The sequence below is a fragment of the Prinia subflava genome, chromosome 2 (assembly GCF_021018805.1).
Source record: "Prinia subflava isolate CZ2003 ecotype Zambia chromosome 2, Cam_Psub_1.2, whole genome shotgun sequence".
Taxonomy (NCBI): domain Eukaryota; kingdom Metazoa; phylum Chordata; class Aves; order Passeriformes; family Cisticolidae; genus Prinia; species Prinia subflava.
Window position 1 is genome coordinate 77,363,101 of NC_086248.1, and position 20,292 is coordinate 77,383,392.

The following is a 20,292-nucleotide window of genomic DNA, read 5'->3' on the forward strand; positions in this document are numbered from 1 at the left end:
GTCCCCTTCACCCCGTGTTTGCCTGGTAAGGGATGACGAGCAGTCAGCTCCGACCAGCGCTCAGGGCACGGCCGCTCCGCCGTGCCCCCTCCCCGGGGCCGCCGCTCCCCGGCTCCCCCTCCCTCCTCGGAGCCCGCCGCCCTTCCTCAGGCGCGGCGCGGCACCGGCAGCTCTCCTTCTCCTCTCCGGCGGCGCCCCGAAGGGCGGGCGAGGCCGGTGCGGGGAGGGGTCGCGCCTTCCCACCGCCCCCGGAGGAAGTGACATGCTGACGGCGGGAAGGGAAGGCGAGGGGGGCCCTGTTCCCGGAGTGGAGCCGCCCGGCGGGTGGAGCCTGGCGGCCCCGCCCGAGCCGCCCGCCCGCTCCCGCCGCGTGCAAAGTAGTGGCAGCCGGTGCGGCTCGGCGGCCGCCGCTCCCGGCGCCCCAGCGCGGCACGCGTGCCCAGGCCCCCCGCGCCAGGTACGTGCTCTCCCCTGGCGCCCTCCGCAGGTGCGGGGCCCGCTCCCTCCTCCGCCCGGCGCGCTGCCCCGGGCGGAAAGAGCAGCCCCGAGCCTGCCCCTCCCCGGCGCGCTGTGACGGCGAGGCGAGGGACCGGCAGCCGCCAGTGCGGGAGAGGCGGGCGGTGGGCTGCGAGTACAAGTTCCCTGATTTATTCGTCGCCGGGCTGGGTCTCCCCGCCGCCCGGACCCGCGCCGTTTCTCCCGCGGCCGCCGAGAATTTTCCTGCCGCCTGCGGGCCCCCTTTGTGTGGCGAGCGCTGCCCGCGCCGGGGTTTCCGTGGAAACGGCGGAGCCACGGCGGCCCAGCCCCGGCGAGCCCCTCCGCCGCGCCGGGCCGGCGTGCCGCCTCTTCCACTTTGCCCGCGGTGCTGGCCGTGTGGCGCGGCCGAGGATGGGGCGGGCGGGGCGGTGGCCCCGGGAACGGGCGGGGGCCATCGCCCGCTGGCTGCCGCCTGCCCGGAGGCGCCGCTCCACAGCGGGCGGGCGCGGCGAGCCCCGGCGGGTGCGGAGCGGGCGGGCTCGGGTCGGTCGTGGCGGCCGCTCCGTCCGCCGTGCCCGGGAGTCCGTGAGCGGAGGCGGGAGAGGGGCAGGCTGCCCCCCTGGTGATGTGCTCCCGTGTTGTAGGAGCGCTGCCTTTCACCTGTCGGCGTCTGTTCATAAAGATATTTAAGCCGGATTGAATAATGGCCGCGAACTGAGCTAAGGTGTGTCACCACGTGGTGAACATAATTTAAATAACAAGTAATGCTTTTTAGCATTTATTTCAGTAAGTGAGCAGTCACTCGAATGGCTGAAAAGACAACCCACGAAAAAGTGTGTTTCACCACTGTCACGCCAAGACTTATCTTGTTAAGCATTTCTATAAATCACGTTTGAAATCCCTGTACAGATATCTAAGAATGATGTACCTTATGCAGGTGCTTGTGTGGGAGAGAGCAACCTTGCTGCTACATGAAAACTGAAAATGCTTTACAAGAAGGTAGAAGGATGCCAGAAACTCTCAAACAAAAAAAAAAACCCAAGCATTTATTTTAAAACAGTGATGCCTCCGGCCCAGGAAGTTGTACCAGGCGATTGTAGCCTCAGCTTGTACTGATAATGGCTTCACACTAGAGTGAGTAGCAAAAGAATTAAAAACTGGTGGAGTAGAGAAACTGTTGTGAAGCAATGTAAGCGGAAATTTGCAGCCTTTTTGTCTCTGACTGCTCATGTGAAGGATAAGATTGGTGCAGACGTACAGAGGTCTGTTTATATATGGCAGGACTACTTCTCTGTAAAGACGTGACTGCATGGATCAGTAGAATAGTTGATGTTTGCTGTCATTTTCCTTCTCTAGCTGCTTGTATCTGATACAATGCTGTGGTTTTCCAAATCCTATGGATTAAAACACATATTTCATCACTTTAGGAATCTGTGTAAATATTCTGTGTCACTTTGCTCTTCCCTATTAATGTTTTTGCATCAACAATGCCTGAATAAGCTGTATCCAAAAATGAAACTTTAACTGTATTTTATGGTTTCATGCGGAAGAATATGAGTATCATGGGAAGTCTGCAGAGAAGAGAAGCAACCTGCTTATGGATAAAGGTTGCTCCTATGTAAAGTTTAGTTGTGTTGTTGGTAAGCACTTTAATAGATTTTAGTAAGTGCTTCACAACAAGGTGGAAGTGTGTTTTAGGAGTTGAGAAATTGTGCAGAGAGGTTTGCACTTGCTTAGCGTCACAGAACAGAGAATGCTGTGTCCAGAGTACAGTAATTCACTGTGTTTCTTTAAACTCAGTAGGTGTCATTTTGGTGGGGAGGTTGTTTTTACAGTAAGTCTTGCTCTGTCCAGCCGAACGCAGAGGCACTGAAGCAGTGTTCCTCTCAGTGGAGTGAGGTGTTCTCTCCTGGAGGGATGGTTGTACATCACTCACAGTTTAATGGACTTACTGTACCATAACAGAGAAGAGTTTTGTAGGAGAAGGGCTCACTTACAGATGATGGATGAGAATCCTACAGCTGTACTCTGCCATACTGAAAGGGTTGGATTGTTTTTGCTGTTGTGTACCCTTGATTTTATTGCTGGAAAGTGAAGACTGGGAACGATACCCCTTCAAATCTCTTTTTGCAGGAAGATACTGCCACAGCTGTGCTGAGAATAGCAAGGTACTGTTCTTGTGTTGCAAATGAGCACTTGTGGCCCTTAGAACTTACTTATTAGTAATTTGGTCTTAAATTTTAAGAATTAGGATTTCCACTGCATGATGTGGAATGCCACTTCCCTAACTAATGGCATCACTACTAGTGCTGTCAGCGTGTCCTGATAAGGGAGCAGATGAGCAGGAGGGCAGCAGTGCATAGTAGGGCACTGTGCATGTTCTTCACTCAGGAAAAGCTTTTGCAGCCGTGGGCCTCACTTTTTAGGGAAGACATTATACCAGTCAAGGCAACTGTCTCACCAGGTGTGTTTGATTCAGCTGTACTGAATGCAGTGGGCACTTTGTCAGGGAAGCAGAAATGTGACAGAACAGTGCCCTGTGTGCTTTGTTGCCTTTCAGCACTGGTATGTGGCAGCTGAGAATGTGTTTTTTCCCTGAAGTGCTTTATCTGTGGGGTGGCCTTGCCCAGTGATTCATTTTCAGATGTTTGGGAAAGCATGCTCACCAGTCTGTTGTTTGGTGGTCTTGGGCTCATTCACATCTGACTGTGGTGAGTACCCTGATCACCTCTGACTACTGCTTGTGTGCTGCTCAGAAACTGCTGACTCACTTCATTTTCACACTTTTCCCCATCTCCCCCCCTGTGACTCAATCTAGAGAGGAGGTAGGATCCAAGGTAAGGTCAGAGAAGGAAGAAATGGAAATGAATGAGAGTAACTGTGTGTTGTGGCAAGGACGAAGGTGCTGCAAAGACCCCTCTTGGATGATGTGAGAAAAATAGTGTAGCTGTAGTGGATTTGCTGAAAAGGCACATAAGCTATGTGTTCAGAACCGAGCGGAGCAGTGTAACAACTGTAGTGAGTCCACCAGGAGATGCTGTGTTATGTCCTTCTAGTGGTCTGTTCTTCAACTTGAACTTAAAGCCTTTTTACTTCTTGTGCCACTGTTTTGACCTTCTGCTCTTCTGTCTGTCGTGTTATATTCTGCCACAAAGAGCTTTACACTGAAATAATTTTCTGCTTCTTGCAAAAGGGTTGACCTGGCTTGAGGTTTCTACTGTAGCATAAATAACAGGAACAGGGAAAGGCAATTAACCAGTTCTAGGCTGGAAGGGAGTCAGAGGTCACTGAGAGGGAGTTTGCTTGCTGGAAGGGTATTAAGGAGTTGCAGGCAAAGACAATCACACTGATTTGAGTTGCATATGAGACTATTTATTAACATCTAAAAAATCTCTAATGTGCACTAGGTTTCTTTTTAATTGGGCCAACAAGGTTAAATTTCAGTCACATTTTTCTAGCAGGATCCAGGTGGATGTAAAGGTTTGTCCATGCTGGTTCATTTGCAGATAATGCAGATTTTTTCACCTATCTGAAAATGGACAAGACTTGACTTAACAACTGCTGTTAAAGACAGGGAAAGAAATATATTTTGGGGGAGTCTATATGGAATCTATATGTAGAAATGGCACATGACTTCAAGTGACAGCTACTTTGTGAAAGTTAAACTGTGTCCTGCTTCTTTCCCTGTCTCCACGTTATTCATGTTTTTACTCATTGTATTTTGCCTCTTCTTAGCATTTTTGAGTATTTTAGAAAATACTATTACTAGAGATACTGCTTTGCACTTCTGAAAGGTGTAGAAGCAGTCTGCCTGCAAGCAGACTACAATTGCTCTTGAATCATTTATGAGGTTCCCCCTTCAAGTCACAGGTAGTTGGTCAGGGGTTAATTCTGTGATTCTGTCTCACTGTATGTTTTTTACGTGCATGTGCCTCTGAGTGTGTGCGTAAATATTGCATTTCACCCAAGAGGGAGACAGAGAAAAGCTTCATTTTGAATTTAAGCCTTATAAAAGTAACTCAAAAATATTTAAAGTAAGCAGGAGAAATGCTCAAAGCCAGACTTGTAAAAGGACCTGGGCATGTGCAGTTGTTCAGTGATGAAGAAAATCCAGGTAGATGTTAATACTTAATTGAGTGCAAAATTTATAAAAATGTTCCTGGATTCTTAGCTGCATGTTTAGGAACTGTTAACATCTGCACACTTGCCATCCAGTAAAGTAAATGCAGTCAGATCAAATACTGTCTCTGAATGATCTTGCTGGATGTTTGCAGTGGTTTAGATGAGCCCTGGCTTTAGGTGCTGAGAATACAAGATCGTTGATTAGTTACATCACATTTGGCTGTTTTGGAATCATAATGTTTGTTAAACATCAAGGACAATTGAAACTTGTTGAGAGATTTCTTTTGGCTTCAACAGGGTTTGAATCGGGTGCAAAATGCAACCTCCCTTTATAACTGGACTTGATAAAACTGGTGCCTGTGTTAAAGGCTTTTTTATTCTCTGAAGTTCTCAAATTAAATCAGGCTGTTAGTGGACTGATGGTCAGGGAGAATGAGGAGGCTGAAAGTATTCTTAGTTCATGTTGTGGCAAAATAGTTTTGAACACTCAAATCATGAGGCAGAGGTGAGTGAAAAGTGATGTAGAATGGGACTGCTGATATGTGGGTAAAGCTGTCACCATGTTTATTTGGGGTTTTTACCTGGCATCTGGGTGTCTGGTTGTTTCCTGTGTAGGTGCATCTGAGCCTTTCACTGTAGCTGGCATGGTACTTTTTGGAACCATGCCATCCACATCCCATCTATAAGATTTTTTTTTTAAGTATTAGGTGGTAGCTCTTTTGGGCAGGAGTTGGTTTTCTTTGAATAATAAATCTGGAAGCTTCATTCTTCATTTAAACTGTTTTCTACAGAAAGAATCATTAAACAATATTTAATGAATAAGTATTAATATCCTGTGTGTCTCTGTCTTGGTGTGGCTGCATCTTTTGTTTGCATTGTCATTTCCAGTTTGGGGATGCAAATTTTCATAAAGGAGAAATTCAGCTACTTCATACTCTTCAGCGTCATATGATAGAATACAGACAAATTAAATCAATACTTAGATGTTAAAAAAAGGACTTGCGAGTCTTTTTCTGTTTAATGTTTCCTTAGTATTCAAATAGCATCCTAATGTTGCTTCATATTAATTAAAAATATGCAAATGGCTTAGCTGAAGGAGACTGTCTCCTGTCACAGAAGATACAAAAACCTAGCAGCTCACTTGGAGCTGTAATCAGGCGAATGGCACTTTTTATTTCCAGCACAGTTAACGATGTCTTGTGATTTATGCTAGAAGCTGTTGGATCCCCTCGTGGAGAAGGTCGGTGCTGTTGGCTCACACCGTGTGACTTGGGAGCGCAGAGAATGTGGTCTGTGCCACGTACCTGTTGCATCTGTGGCAGCGTGGGCAGCAGGGCTCAGACCCGCCAAGTAGGAGAACATGGTTGTGTCCAGCAGGGGCCATACAGCTGCTCAGAGAGGCACCGCATTAGGAGGAGTCTTACTGAGGTTGTGGGGACAGCAGAAAATTTGTTAGCAGCCCACAGCTCAGTGGTGGAAGTTGCACTTGAAACCAGCAGTGCTGTCACCGTGGTGTATTTCTCAGCTCAGTGACTCATGCCCTATCTCTGCCACTTTCCACAATTTATTTTTTTTAAGATTCTTGCTGCCACAAATTCTGTGTTATTCTGTAGTTGCACTTTCTGGCTTTTTTAAATAAACAAAACGACAAAGCCACAAGAGTTAGGAACTCAGCTCCTGGGAAAAGGCTTAAAGACACTGCCCAAAGTTACTAAAATGTAGGTCACAATTCCAGAAAATATAAAGAGGTCTCTATATGGGAGTGAGGAAAGAAAATTACCCTTTTCCCGGTGCTGATGATTTTCATCTTCTGATTGATGTCTTTGTAGCATCTGTCAATGCCTTTGATTCCTTCTCGGGTAAGAAGAATAGGAAAGACATTTATTTGTGTGTGTATGCACGTTATACAGCCCACTTAGTGCTAAAGCTGTAACTTGTAGCTTATGGTACAGAACCATCCAAGTTGCTGAATACTTGACTTACATTTCTTGAGGATTGGAGAAAGGAAGGGAAACCAGAGTGCATTAGATCAGCACATAATACATTCTGGGTTGTACAGGAGCATTTATACTTATTGCATCATCTGCTTCTGCTGAAGGTCCTTGTGAGATGTGTCCATTCCTTCTCTGCTCTCTATGTGTGGCCTTTAAAAAGGTGTTGCGAGGAAAGCATGAGCAAGGGCAAGAAGGCAAATAAAGGAGTATTAAAAGTACCATTTCATGTTGAAAATGAAGCCTGGGGAAGTAGCAGGTTGTGGTTCGGGTGTTGGCTATTCTGTGGATTTACCACGTAACTTTCACAAGCTCTCTGCCAGGGGAGGTAAGGGGAGCAGCAACAGGGATCTTGCCAGGTTTATTTTGCTAGTGTTTCTGAATGGCTGTAACTTTTCCTATCAGAGGGGGTGGATAAATACAGGAAAAAAAATCGGCAAAATCCACACTACTTGCTAATCCTATACAGATGAAGGATTTGATCTTGCATAGAGAAATGGACTTGCTCACGTTACTAAGTCTGCTGAGAGGATATGAAACTCCTCCTCCTGGATACAACTGCTTCTGTGTTAGAGGTGTGTGTCTGTTGCAGAACTGGAGTCAGGAGGTGATACTTTCATAGTCTAACTTTGCAATTCATTGTGGGTAAGAATAGCAGATTAAATATTTGAAGTTTTGAAAATGTGATCCAGGTTTCTTTGCTGCCACACATGTAATGTGGTTTGGATGTGGGGGAAGTATTTTGTCTGTTGAGACTGTACAAGCAGTTCCTGTACCTTGTGCCGATCCTTTGTGTTGCTGTGAATATAATTTACAGTTCTTAAAACAAGGTGAGGGCAATCAGTGGCATCAGCTATGAGTCTTCATAGAGAGGCCTTCTTTCCAAAGCTTATCGCTTCCCAAGAGAACGTTTGAACTCCCAGCACAATTTTAAAAAGCAACCCTGTTTTTGTACCAGCTCCGGAATAATCCTTTGTCAGCCTACTTCCATACCCCCACTTATGTGGGCTCTTTTAAAAGAAATGTGTTTATAGTAACCACTGAAGAACTCAGTAGCTACTCTTGTGTTGGATCTGAAATGCCCAGTGTGGTGGTGATCAGTGTGCCCTTGATGCTGGGTTAGTATTACTACGCAGGTAGCAACATCCTGCTGTGCTGCCCCTGCTGCCTGTGTAGTTTTTAATGTGTTCATTTCCTGTGTAAGGAGCGATGGTGTGTATCTCATCCTTGAGAGATTTTTCTTAGGCTCTGCATTGAGGATCAGTGCCCTAACTGGACTGACTCTGACCTGTGTACTTGAAACTGTACAACTTGTACAGTTGCCCCAGTTGGTCCATGACTGTTCTGTACAAAATTTCAAAACTTCATGTATCATAAATGCAAAAGCATCTCTACTTACAGATGTTCATAGGTGTGTTTGTATTTGCTAAGGCTTTCATTGTTGCAAACATTCAGAATCAGTAATTTAACAAACCACCTGTACTTTTACAGAATGCCATAAATCACTGAAGTGACTTTGTGCAAGTATGTTTCTGGAGGGGTTGTTTTTTATAGAGTGCCAGATGACAGTAACATGTGGGTCTGGTTACCTTTGATTAAGCACTTAAAGTTGTCCATGAAAAAAGTAAATTGTTTGTGAGCATGTGATATAGTTGCATGTCCTACACCCTTTGTGGTTATTCACCTCAGTTATTTTTGAGGAACTATCCAGGTTGCTTTTGTTAGTGTGATAGCATAGCCCACATCCTGCTTAGATTCTCAGTGTACTTTCTTGTAATTTTTTTTTACTGTTTAATCCTGCTGTCTTGCTTAGTCCCTAAATTTTACTTGTGTGTGGTGCTGTCCTTGTCAGTGCAAGTGACTTTTTAGGTTAATGGACTCAGTTAAAGTAATAAAGTAAAAAAGAGAACAGAAGGACTCAGTGGTCTCCAGGACTGAACTCTGGGACTGAACTCTGATAAACTCATCTACATCTTGTGTATCTTAATGCAGCTCTTTATTTTATTTTTTCCCAAGCAAATTGCAAATAATTATGCTTTATATATATTTATATGCACATATATGAATGTATTAAAGTACAGAAATCTGTGTGGGAAACAGTTGAACAGCAACACTTGGCATTTTGGAAAGAAGCGACTTGCCTTCCAGTGCTATTTTTGTGAACTGCATGTTCTGCACCCGAGATAACTGATGTACTTCACCCTGATGTATTTCTTGAGGATCTCTTCAGAAGCTTGAAGCAGAAGTGCTTAACTTCAAGAGATTTTATTCTTTCCAACTAAATACCTCCTCTCAGCATCAAACCCTGCAGTCTCTAAATGTTGCATCGCCAAGGAGTTTTGTATTGACATGTGTTTAAGTTCAGCTCCCTCCTCCCTGAATATTTCATGCTTCTGGAAAAAGGAGCAAGACTGAACTGCTTCTCACCAGAACCTGGGCAGTTGCTCCCCATCTTTCCCTCTCCTTCCCAGACTATGCATGCCTCTCTTGAACTGCTGTCATCCTCCTCACCTTGCTGTATTCACACTTTGCTACACTGGGACAAGCATTGAGTCTAACAGGAGCTCTGCTATGCATTTTGCCACTAAGGTATGTGTACACAGAGGGCTTGTGTCCTGGCAGGCATGCAGAGTTTGTGTAGCTGTTTTCCCTACATTAGATCACAGCAGGAAGAAAATTTAAAAGGGAGAAGGGGAAAGCATTATGCCATGATAACCATTTAAAAACTCCCAGATTACTTCTGTTTCTTCAGTTTACACTCTGTTACACAAATTATCTCTCTGCTAAGTAGATGATAAAGAGTAAGTTAGTTTCACAGCAAGTATATAAATTTGAAATTCTAAATCTTGCTGGTAGATTCTTCAGCTTTTGAAACAGCCAGACTGACTGTTTTCTCCATTGTAACAACGTGCAGCTCAGGAATGCAGGACTCCTCATGAAAATCTGAAAGCATTCCTAAGTTCCCTTAACTTTGGGAAAAGATCTTAGGATGCATTCAAGTTATTCCCCAATTTGGGACTTTTTGGAGAAATTGTGAGTTGACCTTGGCTGACTTCCAGGTTTACATCAAACTGTTTCCTCACTCTCCTTCCTCAGCAGGACAAGGGAATAAAATCAGACAAAAAAGTTTGTGGGTTGAGATAAGGACAGGGGGGTCATTCACCGGTTACCATCATGGTCAAAACAGACTCTACTTAGAGACGTTTAATGTAACATCATCAGCTGCTAACAAAGAAGGGCAGTGAAAAAATGCTGTTGTAGTTGTCTTTGAGGGAGGTGGAAAGTCATTCAAACCCTAATTAAGCATGAGGCAAGTAGCAAGTAGTTTCCTCCAGATCTAGGGATTTTTTTGATGTGGCGTGTACAGATACAGTCTCCTTGCAGGTGAATGCATGGACGCAACCTCACTTTTGCTAGCTTGATGCTCACTGACAGAAAGAGAAGAGCACAGGGGCTTCCTGTGACTTGCTTTGCATATGTATTTCATGTACAGCAGCATTTAACAGCATTATCTGTTAAAATAGACTGATGTATATGCAGTGCTGCTGTCTGTGCTCTTTTCACAGAATCAGTCAGGTTGGAAAAGACTTTGATGGAACACCACCCTGTCAACCAGACCATAGCACTGAGTGCCAGGTCCTATCTTTCCTTTAAACGCCTCCAGGGTCAGTGACTCCACCACCTCTCTGGGCAGCCCATTCTAATGTGTAATCACCCCTTCTGTGCAGAAATTCCTCTTGATGTCCAACCTGAACCTCCCCTCATACAGCTTAAGACTGTGTCCTCCTGTCCTGTCTGGTTACCTAGAAGAAGAGGCTGGCTATACACTCCTTTCAGGGAGTTGTAGAGAGCGATGAGATCACTCCTCAGTCTCCTTTTCTCCAGGCAAAACACTTCCAGCTCCCTCAGTCACTCCTAACAGGACTTGGGCTCCACACCCTTCACCAGCTCCGCTGACCTTCTCTGGACGTGTTCCAGCACCTCAATGTCCTTGTAGTGAGGGGCTCAGAAATGGATGCAGTACTCCATTTTGGCCTCACCAGTGTTAAATACTGGGACTTTGGTGGCAACTGATACTGATACTGAAAAGGCACTACTGAAACTGCTTAATCTGACCTGAGCATATTTTCATAACAGTCTTTGTAACTCATCCATCCAAGAATCTGGTTTAGATGAGAAAATGCAAGAATAGACACCATCATCATCATCTCATTAGTTGTTTTTAACTTGCAGCAAAGCATTTGAGGACTGAATCAAAGACTAAATGTAAGTGAAAATTTTCATGTAAGCTTGAAATACATACTGAAAAAAAAGGTATAGTGCTGACTTGCCTCTAAGTGTGTGATACCAGCTCAATCTAGATGCTGTCAGATATGTACCATCTTGCTTTCCACACTGCAAGAACTCTGTATTACTACATGAACTTTGGGAAAAGTGGGTGACAGTTCTTTTCTTCATTTGTGTGCTTTCTCTAAAAGTGCAAACAGTTGTGTTCTTTATGAAATCTCTAGTTGTAGTCTCAAAATGCGTACTGACTTGGAAGTATGCAATAGAAGCGTTCATTCGCAGCAGCCTCTGCTGGCATGGAGTTCTTCACTTGCGTTATCACTTCGGTGTCCTCCTGATCAGTTAGTCTAAGCAGAAGGAAATGCTGAGAAGGGTTGAAGTAGAAAACACAGTGGATCTTGCTGAAGAGTGGAAGTGGGAGGGAGAAGAGTTAGAATGAATAGTCATGTAATTTGCTTTTAAACCGGAACATGTGACCTCTTAGTCACATGAATAGATGCTTGTTGACTTGGTCCCTAAACAGACATTTGAGGTTTGAGTCTTTTGTTCTGTATCCAGAGGAAAACTGCTATTAAAGAATGTCCTTATCTGGTTTAGATGCTCTAGCTAGCCATTTTCTCATCATTAATTTAAGGGGTGTTTGATAGAAGAGAGCTTCTTGGCAGCATTCTGATCTTAATAACATCTGAGAAAATGCATTGATTGGCCCTTTTGTTTTTAAAAGACTGCTGTAATTTTCAGTCATTATCTATAAGGAAATCACTAATTTATTAAACCAGCAACATGGATTAAGAATTAAGATCTGACTCTTTTATCACTTGAACTGGTGTTATGTTGATGTTACCCATGAGGACTTTTTAGAAGACAGAGAGTAAGTGTAAGGTGTTTCTGTGGACTCTTAAACCTATGTTTCTAGACCTCATTCACAAGATCAGAACAGATTCTTTTTGTTACTTGTACCAAGAATAAAGTACATTCTTGGGATTTGCATGATGAAAACAGTCCAAAAAATCTTAAAAGAATGAGTTTATGCCTGAGAAACAGAAACTTAGCAACCATTCCCTATACGATATTTGGGCTGCACACTTTATAGGGAAACAAGATTGCATTTAGTCAAAAGATAAAATTTCTCTGTGTAGTCCCTACGTTCCTGAAAAGAAAAATGTAAGCAGTGCCTCTCATTTCTTGTTCCTTTTGCAAGCAAGTTAGGTTAGATGCCTTTGAATAGTACTGCGTAAGTAGATTTAGTTTGCCTTAAAACAGCTCTCTGAAGCTTTACCAAATTGAAGTTTGATAGCTGTAGTAAGAAAATTAATTACTTTCAGACATTCCATTGTGGCTTAATAAAATTTTAAGGCAATAATTATGTTTTATCAGGGTTATCTCATATTTTTTAATTTTATTTCTGTGAAGTTTTATTTTAAAGACCCAGCAGGAAGTAAATGATTTACATAAATGTAAATTTTAATAAAGTTTGACATCTATTATAACAAAAAGGTAACAAAAAAATTTACTGGGTTAATTGGTGGACAAAACGACTAATTATTTTTGTTACACAGTCTATCTGTCAGCTGCTTACTACACTAGATTTATGTTGATTATATCAAAGAGTGAGTTTTCTGGTCTTCACTAAGTAAACAGTCTTTATTTGTGGCTGCTGTTTTTATGTTTTATCCCATGTCTTACTGATCTCTGGGAATTAGGTTAGTGTGATTTTGTGGGATAGAATTAAACATGCAGACTAGCACAAAACACCCTTCTGATCATTTTTAACCAAGGATAGTAGGATAAAACCGGTCATCCGCATCTTGGACACTGCAGAGTGTAGCTGCTTGCTTCTATTCTGACTGCTTTAAAGAAGGCTGCCGCCTTTTTCTTTTTAATTGTTTGGCTTTGTCTTCTGTGTGCTCAGTGGAAGGGTTGGAGAAGAAACACAGCAGTGGTTCCTACTAGATAACATTTCTCATTCTCCTTAGCCTTCAAAAACAAAGCCTTCAGTCAAAGCCCAAGCTAGTAAATTGTCTGCGACCCTAAGAATCCTATCTTTGATAGTATGGTTTGTTAAAGCTGGAAGAGCTTTTTGCGAGTATCATGACAGTGGTTACTGCAATGAATAGAGGCCTGTTCTGCCATTCTGAGCTACAGCTGGTGTCAGCTGTGGTACAGAATAGTACAGCAAGATAAAGGGAACAAAAGGGCACATTTTGTCTGCTAATAATAGGCTTGGGACTGCCATAAACTCTTTATATAAATTATACAACAATACCAATTCTCTTTCTTAAATTTTTCCTCGTCTCCCTTGCAGTTGTAAAACTGGTGAAATAACTTCCGAAGGCTCTGCAGCAATTCTTGTGAGTGCTGTTTGCTGTGGTGAGCAGAGTCAGCAAAGGGCAGTAAAACAAATGTTTCAGGACACTGATCTAGACTCAGTGCCTCACATAATGGGGTCTCATATAAACTAAAAGGGTAGGCATAAAGATTTTTTTTCATCAGTTAATTCCCTAGGCTGCTGACAGCTGCTGTTTTGTTGTTGCATGTGACTGGCACATTCAGAAATACTGTCTCAGGGCTTCCTCCCTGGGAAAACTCTTCCACGCCTAGAGGGGGAACAGTGGAGGAATGGAACAGGATGGCAGAAGCACCTCGTGTCTAACTGTGTTCAGAATACTGAGGGTTGTGTTTACTGAGAGATGTATCTTCATTCTAGCAGTGGTGGTAGTGGTGGGACCGGGAGGTCGGTACAACATTTGATAGGTCAGAATACTCGGCAGAGACATTTCCTCTGAATGCTCAATTGCTACAGTTGGACTGGACATTTCCAAAATTATAGAAACATTTTATAAGTAACATTAGATTGATTCCTTCCGGAAACACTGCTGGGTCACGGGCTAGTACTGCTATTGATGTTTCATTTCTGGCTTTATGGATTATAACTGACAGACTCAGTTTCAAGGAATAATTGAACAAATTGTGTGTATTGTGCATAGCCAAGCTTTTATTCTCTTGCCAAAATCAGCTGTTATTTGAGAGGGGAAGAAGACAAAAAAAGCTAGAATTAAGGGGCTGCTGCTGCCTCTGATTTGGGGACCGTGGCTGGCATAGCTTGTAGAGAGAAGCACATCTCCTAACCAAGCTCTAAAGCTTGCATTTATTTTGGAGCTGCCCTTGAAGATTACAGAAGTGACAGTACATGTCTTATGAGGTACAGATAATTCAAATAAAAATGTAAGTTCATATCAGAGCTATCATATAGCTCAAACCAAAATATTAGCTCATATTTTATCAATGAAGACCTTACAGAAGAGTGTTGTAGTTCATGAAGTGGAGTCACATGCTAACAGGTTTCACGAGTTAAGATTGAAATTTAAAATTTTGTTTCCAAAGCAAAGTATAAATTGATTCACAAACACAATAATTTTTTTCCGTTGTTGCTTTTGCAAATACTGACATCAGGCCTTTTCCTACAATAGATTTATGTTTAATTTAAGTGTGTGAAGATTGTTTTAAATCTGTCTGTAGAAATAAATGCACTCTGTAACTGCTGATACTATTTGGTTTTGCAGGTTGTCTTCTGAATTTTGTGTCTGAAGGTACCCTCTTGCTTTCTCAGCAAATCATGGACATCGTTGGCTTTCTGAAGTCGCAATTCATTTGCCACCTTCTGATCTGCTACATATTTATAGTGTCAGGACTGATCATTAACTTCATTCAACTCTTTACACTTATACTTTGGCCAATCAACAAGCAACTGTTCAGGAGGATCAACTGCAGGCTGGCTTACTGCATATCAAGCCGTAAGATTTCTTTTTTTTAAAAATTATATTCATATTTTGTCTTGAAAGAATTGGTAGAAAAGTTCTGGATTTCAAAGCCTATATAAAGGTCATATCTGCTTCCTACAGCACGTGCACTTGTATTGAGACACATGCCTTGTTGAAATGTCTTGTTGTGCTGAAATGTTTTGCACTTTTATAGTGGGATACTTGCTTGACTCAGTATGTTGAAGAAAGATTGCCTCTCATCCATCATGTTTCATTAAACCAAATGAGAAATATTGACCAAATAATGCATCTCAGCGAGTTTAGCTATTATCTGTAAGGCTTGCAGTGTTAAAAAGTCACTTCCAATAATGCTTTCAATCTTTTTATCATCCATGATTTTGTTTATGATCTTGGTTTAAATGTTTCATGTGCACATCCTGTTCAGGACTGGGAAATAACAGGAAAAAAAAGGAAAAATCTTCGATTTCATGTGTTTCTTTCTTAAGCCAGTTATAAACCGTTTTTTCTTTGAATAGGATTTCAGATGTAAGCTGCATCTGTATGTATTTAGTGTATGCATGTAGTTATAATTCAGAATACAGCAGGTAACCTTTAACCAGTTGAAAGAAGCAGGGATTGCAGTGATACTGATTTTTTAGGGGGAGATGAGAGCATGACCTCAGGATGTTGTAGATAGACCAGACCTTTGAAACTGCTGTGAGATGTGACAGTTGACTGGGACTTGACAAAGTAGGTAATTCCAGTGAAATGCATGAGAGCTGTACCCATTTGGTTGTTTTCTATTAGTAGGAGTTTGGTGGAATCTTCACCTGACAACAATGAATTATCAGAACATATGCAGTTTTCTTGTTATAATCAGTTTGCTTATATATTTGCTTTTAAAGAGCTACAACTGCAGTTTCAGCAATTTTATTATACTGCTGCTTATGACTTCCATATAACTGCATTAACTTACAGCAGAGAGAATCCTTCACAGAAACTCTTACAGAAATGCTAATGTTCCTGCATTCAGTATTTAGGAGTGTGCTTTTAAATGTGTCCGCCTTCCAGAGAGATTTCCTGGTCCTTTCTGAACCTCAAAAGTACTTTCTTAGAAGGAAACTGTTGAAAAATGCATGCTTTTTGTTGCTCCCTAAAGATTGTTAAGTGTGATGTCACTGTCAATGCTAAGTGACTTAGGGATGTTTTCATGCTGGGGAAAACAACCCTCCAATATAGCATTTAACAATTGAGCTGTAGAAACGCAGCAAAATGGTTTCTTTCAGGTAATCTTTTCTGTTACTAGGCACCTGAAACAGAAAAACATTGTTAGTATTCATAATAAACTGTGTGAAGTAGAAATCTGTCACATCTGCCTCAACTTGGGGGCCACTAGGAACTATTCATCTTTCATCAGTGACTCTGATGAGCAACTATTACAAGCATTTTTTAAAGCATACTTCTGACTTAAATTTCAAGTGTGTCAGAGTGTATAGGTCCAAATTAATTGAGGATGCTGTTTTATTACTTCTGTAATGGAGAGAGGATGTTCCTTCTGAAAAAATTCATTTTTGCTGTCTGTGTGTATGTCCCTGAAGGTAGTGAATTCTCAAGCACTGTTCATTTGCATGTACAAACAGTGGCATTGAATATGACCAGGTTTTTACCTTTTGCCTAGAGCATAGTATATGTTTGAAGCCATGGCATGTAGAAGATACTGTACAGCTGTATGTAGGTATATATTATTATATTTCATTCAATGCCTTCTGGCTAATTTGTTTTGGCTTGCACTTGGTTTTGGCTACTTAGTGCAGAGATATCAGCTGCTCTACAGTCTTCAGGCTGAATCCTTCAGTTTAGCTCCATCTAGTCTGATCTAGGAGATGGACAGTATGGAAGAGGGAGTAATCCTGCCTTGTTGTCCTTGGTGGGGCAGATGGCTTTCTACTCAGGGTTGCTGATCTAGTCTTCGGTGTTGATGCCACTGGAATAGATTGTGTTGTGAGGTTTTTGCCCAGTCACGCTCAGAACAAAGTATGTCTAAGTAAAGCCATTTATTTTAGCTTTACAACAGAGCAAGCTAGCATCTGATGAGTCACCCTTATTTGAGTGATATTTGGAAAGGGAAAAATTATATCTAATTTGAAAAAGTATTTCAAAGAATTAAAAACCAATAAATCAAAATGAATATGTTTTTGGGGGCCACTGATGTGGTGACATTTAATAAGTCAGGTCTGTATGGGTCTGATGAAAGTCATGGAAACAGCCTACAGTTGGAGACAATGAGGTTCAGCATCGGAGGATATAAAGAGGCATGTGCTTTTTTCCAGTGGTGACAAGCATGATGTTGCCTTGAGAGCCTGATACAGCCTGAGTCACCAGGTCAACTAAAGAGTGAAATAGAGCAGGCATGGTTTAATTGAAAAATGAAATGAAAGCAGCAGTTGCCCTTAGATCCTGCAAGTTCAGTTGTTTTCCATTTGATGTCAAAGGCAGAGGTAAATGGCTCCATGAAATTGGAGAGTTATTTTGTCTTTGATGCTGTGCTCTTTGGGCAAATTGGGGGTTTTTATATTTCACATAGTGGTATTTCCTTATACCCTTTTTCTTCCTATCTCCTTCCTTATATAAGAACATGATATTCTCACTTCTCCTTGTGCACTGTCTTGCTGTCATAATGTATATGAGGAGCTAAAGTGCTGTTTTGAGTTGTCCTCACTTAAGTCGTGCAGCTTGAGTTGAAGGACTTCTCTGTTCACACAGATCAAACCAGACTAGCTCTCGAGGTAAAGTATTCACAGAATCATGGAACCATTAAGGTTGGAAAGACCCTTGTGATTGAGTCCGACTGTCAGCTCAGCACTACCAAATCCACCATTAAACCATGTTCCTAAGAGCCACATCTACACATCTTTTAAATATTTGCAAGGATGATGACTCAAATCCTGGGACCCTGTTTCAGTGCCTGACAACCCTTTCCATGAAGAAAGTTTCCCAAATATCCAATCTAAACCTTTCCGGGTGCAGTTTGAATCAGTTTCCTCTTGTCCTGTCACTTTTTACTTGGGAAAGAGGCCAACCTCCACTTTGCTACAGTCGCCTTTCACGTAGTGGTAGTGAAGGATAAAGTCTCCCCTGATCCTCCTTTTCTCCTTCAGTTCCTCCTCATAACACGTGTGCCCCAGAGCCTTCAGCAGCTTCATGCCGTGACCTGGCTGCATGGAATGGCTGTGCTGTGGTAGTTGAGCACAGGTACCTGTGCGAGCTTCTGCTTCTCTGCCATGAGTTTGGCACCTGCACTGCAGCTTCTCACCGTAACTACTGAGAGCCCAGAAGGCTAAAGCCACAGACACCAAACTTTTCATCAATGCAAGTTAGAGAAGAGCTAAAAACCTGTTTTCCCGATTGAACTGACAGCCAGAAGGATTAACTAGAGCAATAACTTGCTTTTAATGAAACAGAGCAGGTGTAATGGCATATAACAAGTTGCCTTCCGTAATTGATGATAAGAAGTTATTGCCATTCTTGAAACCAATTGTGAGTCAAGAGGGTGAGCTTAGCTTCTCTACTGACCTGCTCCAATATGTAATAGCATTGGAGATGCTCTCCAAAGGATGTGTTATCTGTTCCCCATATTGCAGTTTGGGTTGCTTTTATGTCTCCAAGATACTTCTCATACTTTGCTATAAATAAACTCTTCCACTTTGTTCCTGTTATCCCATTTGACAAATATGTACAGAGTAATGGTTAGTTCTAGTCTTATGTCCTCTGTATGTCTTGACCTTTACTGAAGAGTGTTGTTGCAAAGAGTGGACATCCAGCTTCAAAAGAACCAACTTTTGTCTGTGCTGATCTTGAAACAAGCCAAAAAATTGGTATGGGTTTTGTACCCTCTTTCATGTTAATAAACAAACCAAACCCCCCCCAAAACAAACAGCAAAAGAAACTACATACACAAGAACCTAGAAACCCTCCCAAAATAAAAACAAGACACCAAAATCTTTGGGCTCATAACTTGCAGAAAAAATATTCACAGATTGGTTCAACTGCCTGTTAATCCACTCTCCCTTTTGTAAATGACAACCCAGATAAACTCCCTCATACTCAAATCAACAGAGTACACCGTAATAAGAAAACTGAACGCTGCAAACCTCAATAGGGTTATAACAATAAAAATTTCAAGCGTAAGTATGCTTGGAAGTTGGCATAAGAGCAAGGGTTGGGCAAGCAATCAATCTTGGGTTTTATTTTTAAATAATTTAGGAACATTTTGTCCTCAGTTTCTTTTTCTAAAAGACCAGAGAACCAAGGTAGGAAGCACTTAGTCTGGAATACATCACAGTTCTCTTAGATGCTGTTTGTGCCTGAATTGGAAGAGGTGGGAATACACCTTACTCCTCCCTCTCAAGTGATAGCAAACCACCACAAGGGGTACACAGAGCTTTTCTCCAGTATCTTGTAAAGTTGGCCAAACACATAGAGTGAACAGATTGTCTTGGGATTCATGTCAAATGTGCACATGGCTGCACAGCTTGCTGGGCAGTGGGAACGTGGTTTGTACTTCCCAAATCAGTTTGTGCTTGCTTGGCTGTTGAAGTGCAACCCCAGGTCAGGCAGAGTGTGCTGGGCTCCTGTCGACTGTTCAGGACACGCGCCTCGGCTGTGAGAGAGGGGCATCCACAGACAGGACACATGGTCTGTAGAGGTGCTGAGCAGGAGCTATTTGCCTGTGGACAGGGCAGTCGTTATCTTGTCCTCTTGCTGCTGTACCGGGGGAAATGAGCTGTTGGTGCTCCCGGGGTGAGTGGCAAGCTGGCCTCCTGCTGACTCTGCACCAGCTGAACGTCGCGTAGACAAAAGGCCTGGCAGTAATGACATGGTCGTGTGGACAGGTGCACAAGGCCTGAAAAGCAATCAACTTAGCTCCTAATCTGCCTGCATAAATAAATTATAGTAGTACTAATACCTATTGTCGTGCCAGGAAAGGGGTGTTATTACACCTCTGGGTAAAGTTACGCTATGTAGGCTGCAGTTCGTAGATCCTGCTAAGGAGAAAGCCCTTGTTTGCATAGAAAGAGGCACCCTGATGCCTCTTCATTGACAGGCAGCAAAAACAAGATGGAAACTGATTCTTCTTAAGACTGAGCTTCCTAGAAACAAAACCAGAGGAAGTTGAGAACTATTTCAAGTTCCATCATCTTGTCTGACTGTTATAACACAGAAAAGCTAATTCTTTCCGTGTACAGCTATAGGTTTTGCAGTGTGAGGACTGAGTATCTGAACAAGGCTTTGTGGTAGTATCAGGGCCACTCTAATCCTCAGTTCTCTGTTTCTTGGAGTTTAGAGGAGCCCTCAGCCGTTTTATTTGTTTGTGTGAAGTTGGTACTGAGGCAGGGAGGAGAGCTCTGGCCTCTGGTGCAGTTAAGTAGTTGGGAAGGGCTGGGAAGCAAGAGGTACCCAGAGAGGTAGGACTTTCTTCTTCCTCCACTTCTCTTTACCACCATCTTATGCTGCAGAGGAAGTAGTCTGCTATTCTCAAAGTATGGCACAGTGTCCTTAACGCAGTCCTGTAGTATTTTATTTACAAAGCAACCTGAGTTAGGCTTGTCAATGTTGATATAGTGAAGAGTTTTCATAGGACACTTAGGACTTCT

The 20,292-nt window shown here is 42.6% G+C and overlaps 1 protein-coding gene across 2 annotated transcripts in view; it reads left to right on the forward strand.

Annotated features, from left to right (window-relative positions):
• Positions 1-321: 321 nt before the first annotated feature.
• AGPAT4 (1-acylglycerol-3-phosphate O-acyltransferase 4) overlaps positions 322-20,292 on the forward strand; it is a 74,514-nt gene continuing 54,543 nt past the window's right edge. Inside the window, exons 1-2 of one of the 2 annotated variants that reach the window (XM_063390638.1) lie at positions 322-457; positions 14,441-14,671. In XM_063390638.1, the coding sequence (XP_063246708.1) occupies positions 14,494-14,671 (178 nt within the window). In that variant the 5' untranslated portion in view covers positions 322-457; positions 14,441-14,493. The remainder of the gene's footprint in view (positions 458-14,440; positions 14,672-20,292) is intronic. The other variant, XM_063390639.1, reaches the window with a different exon arrangement.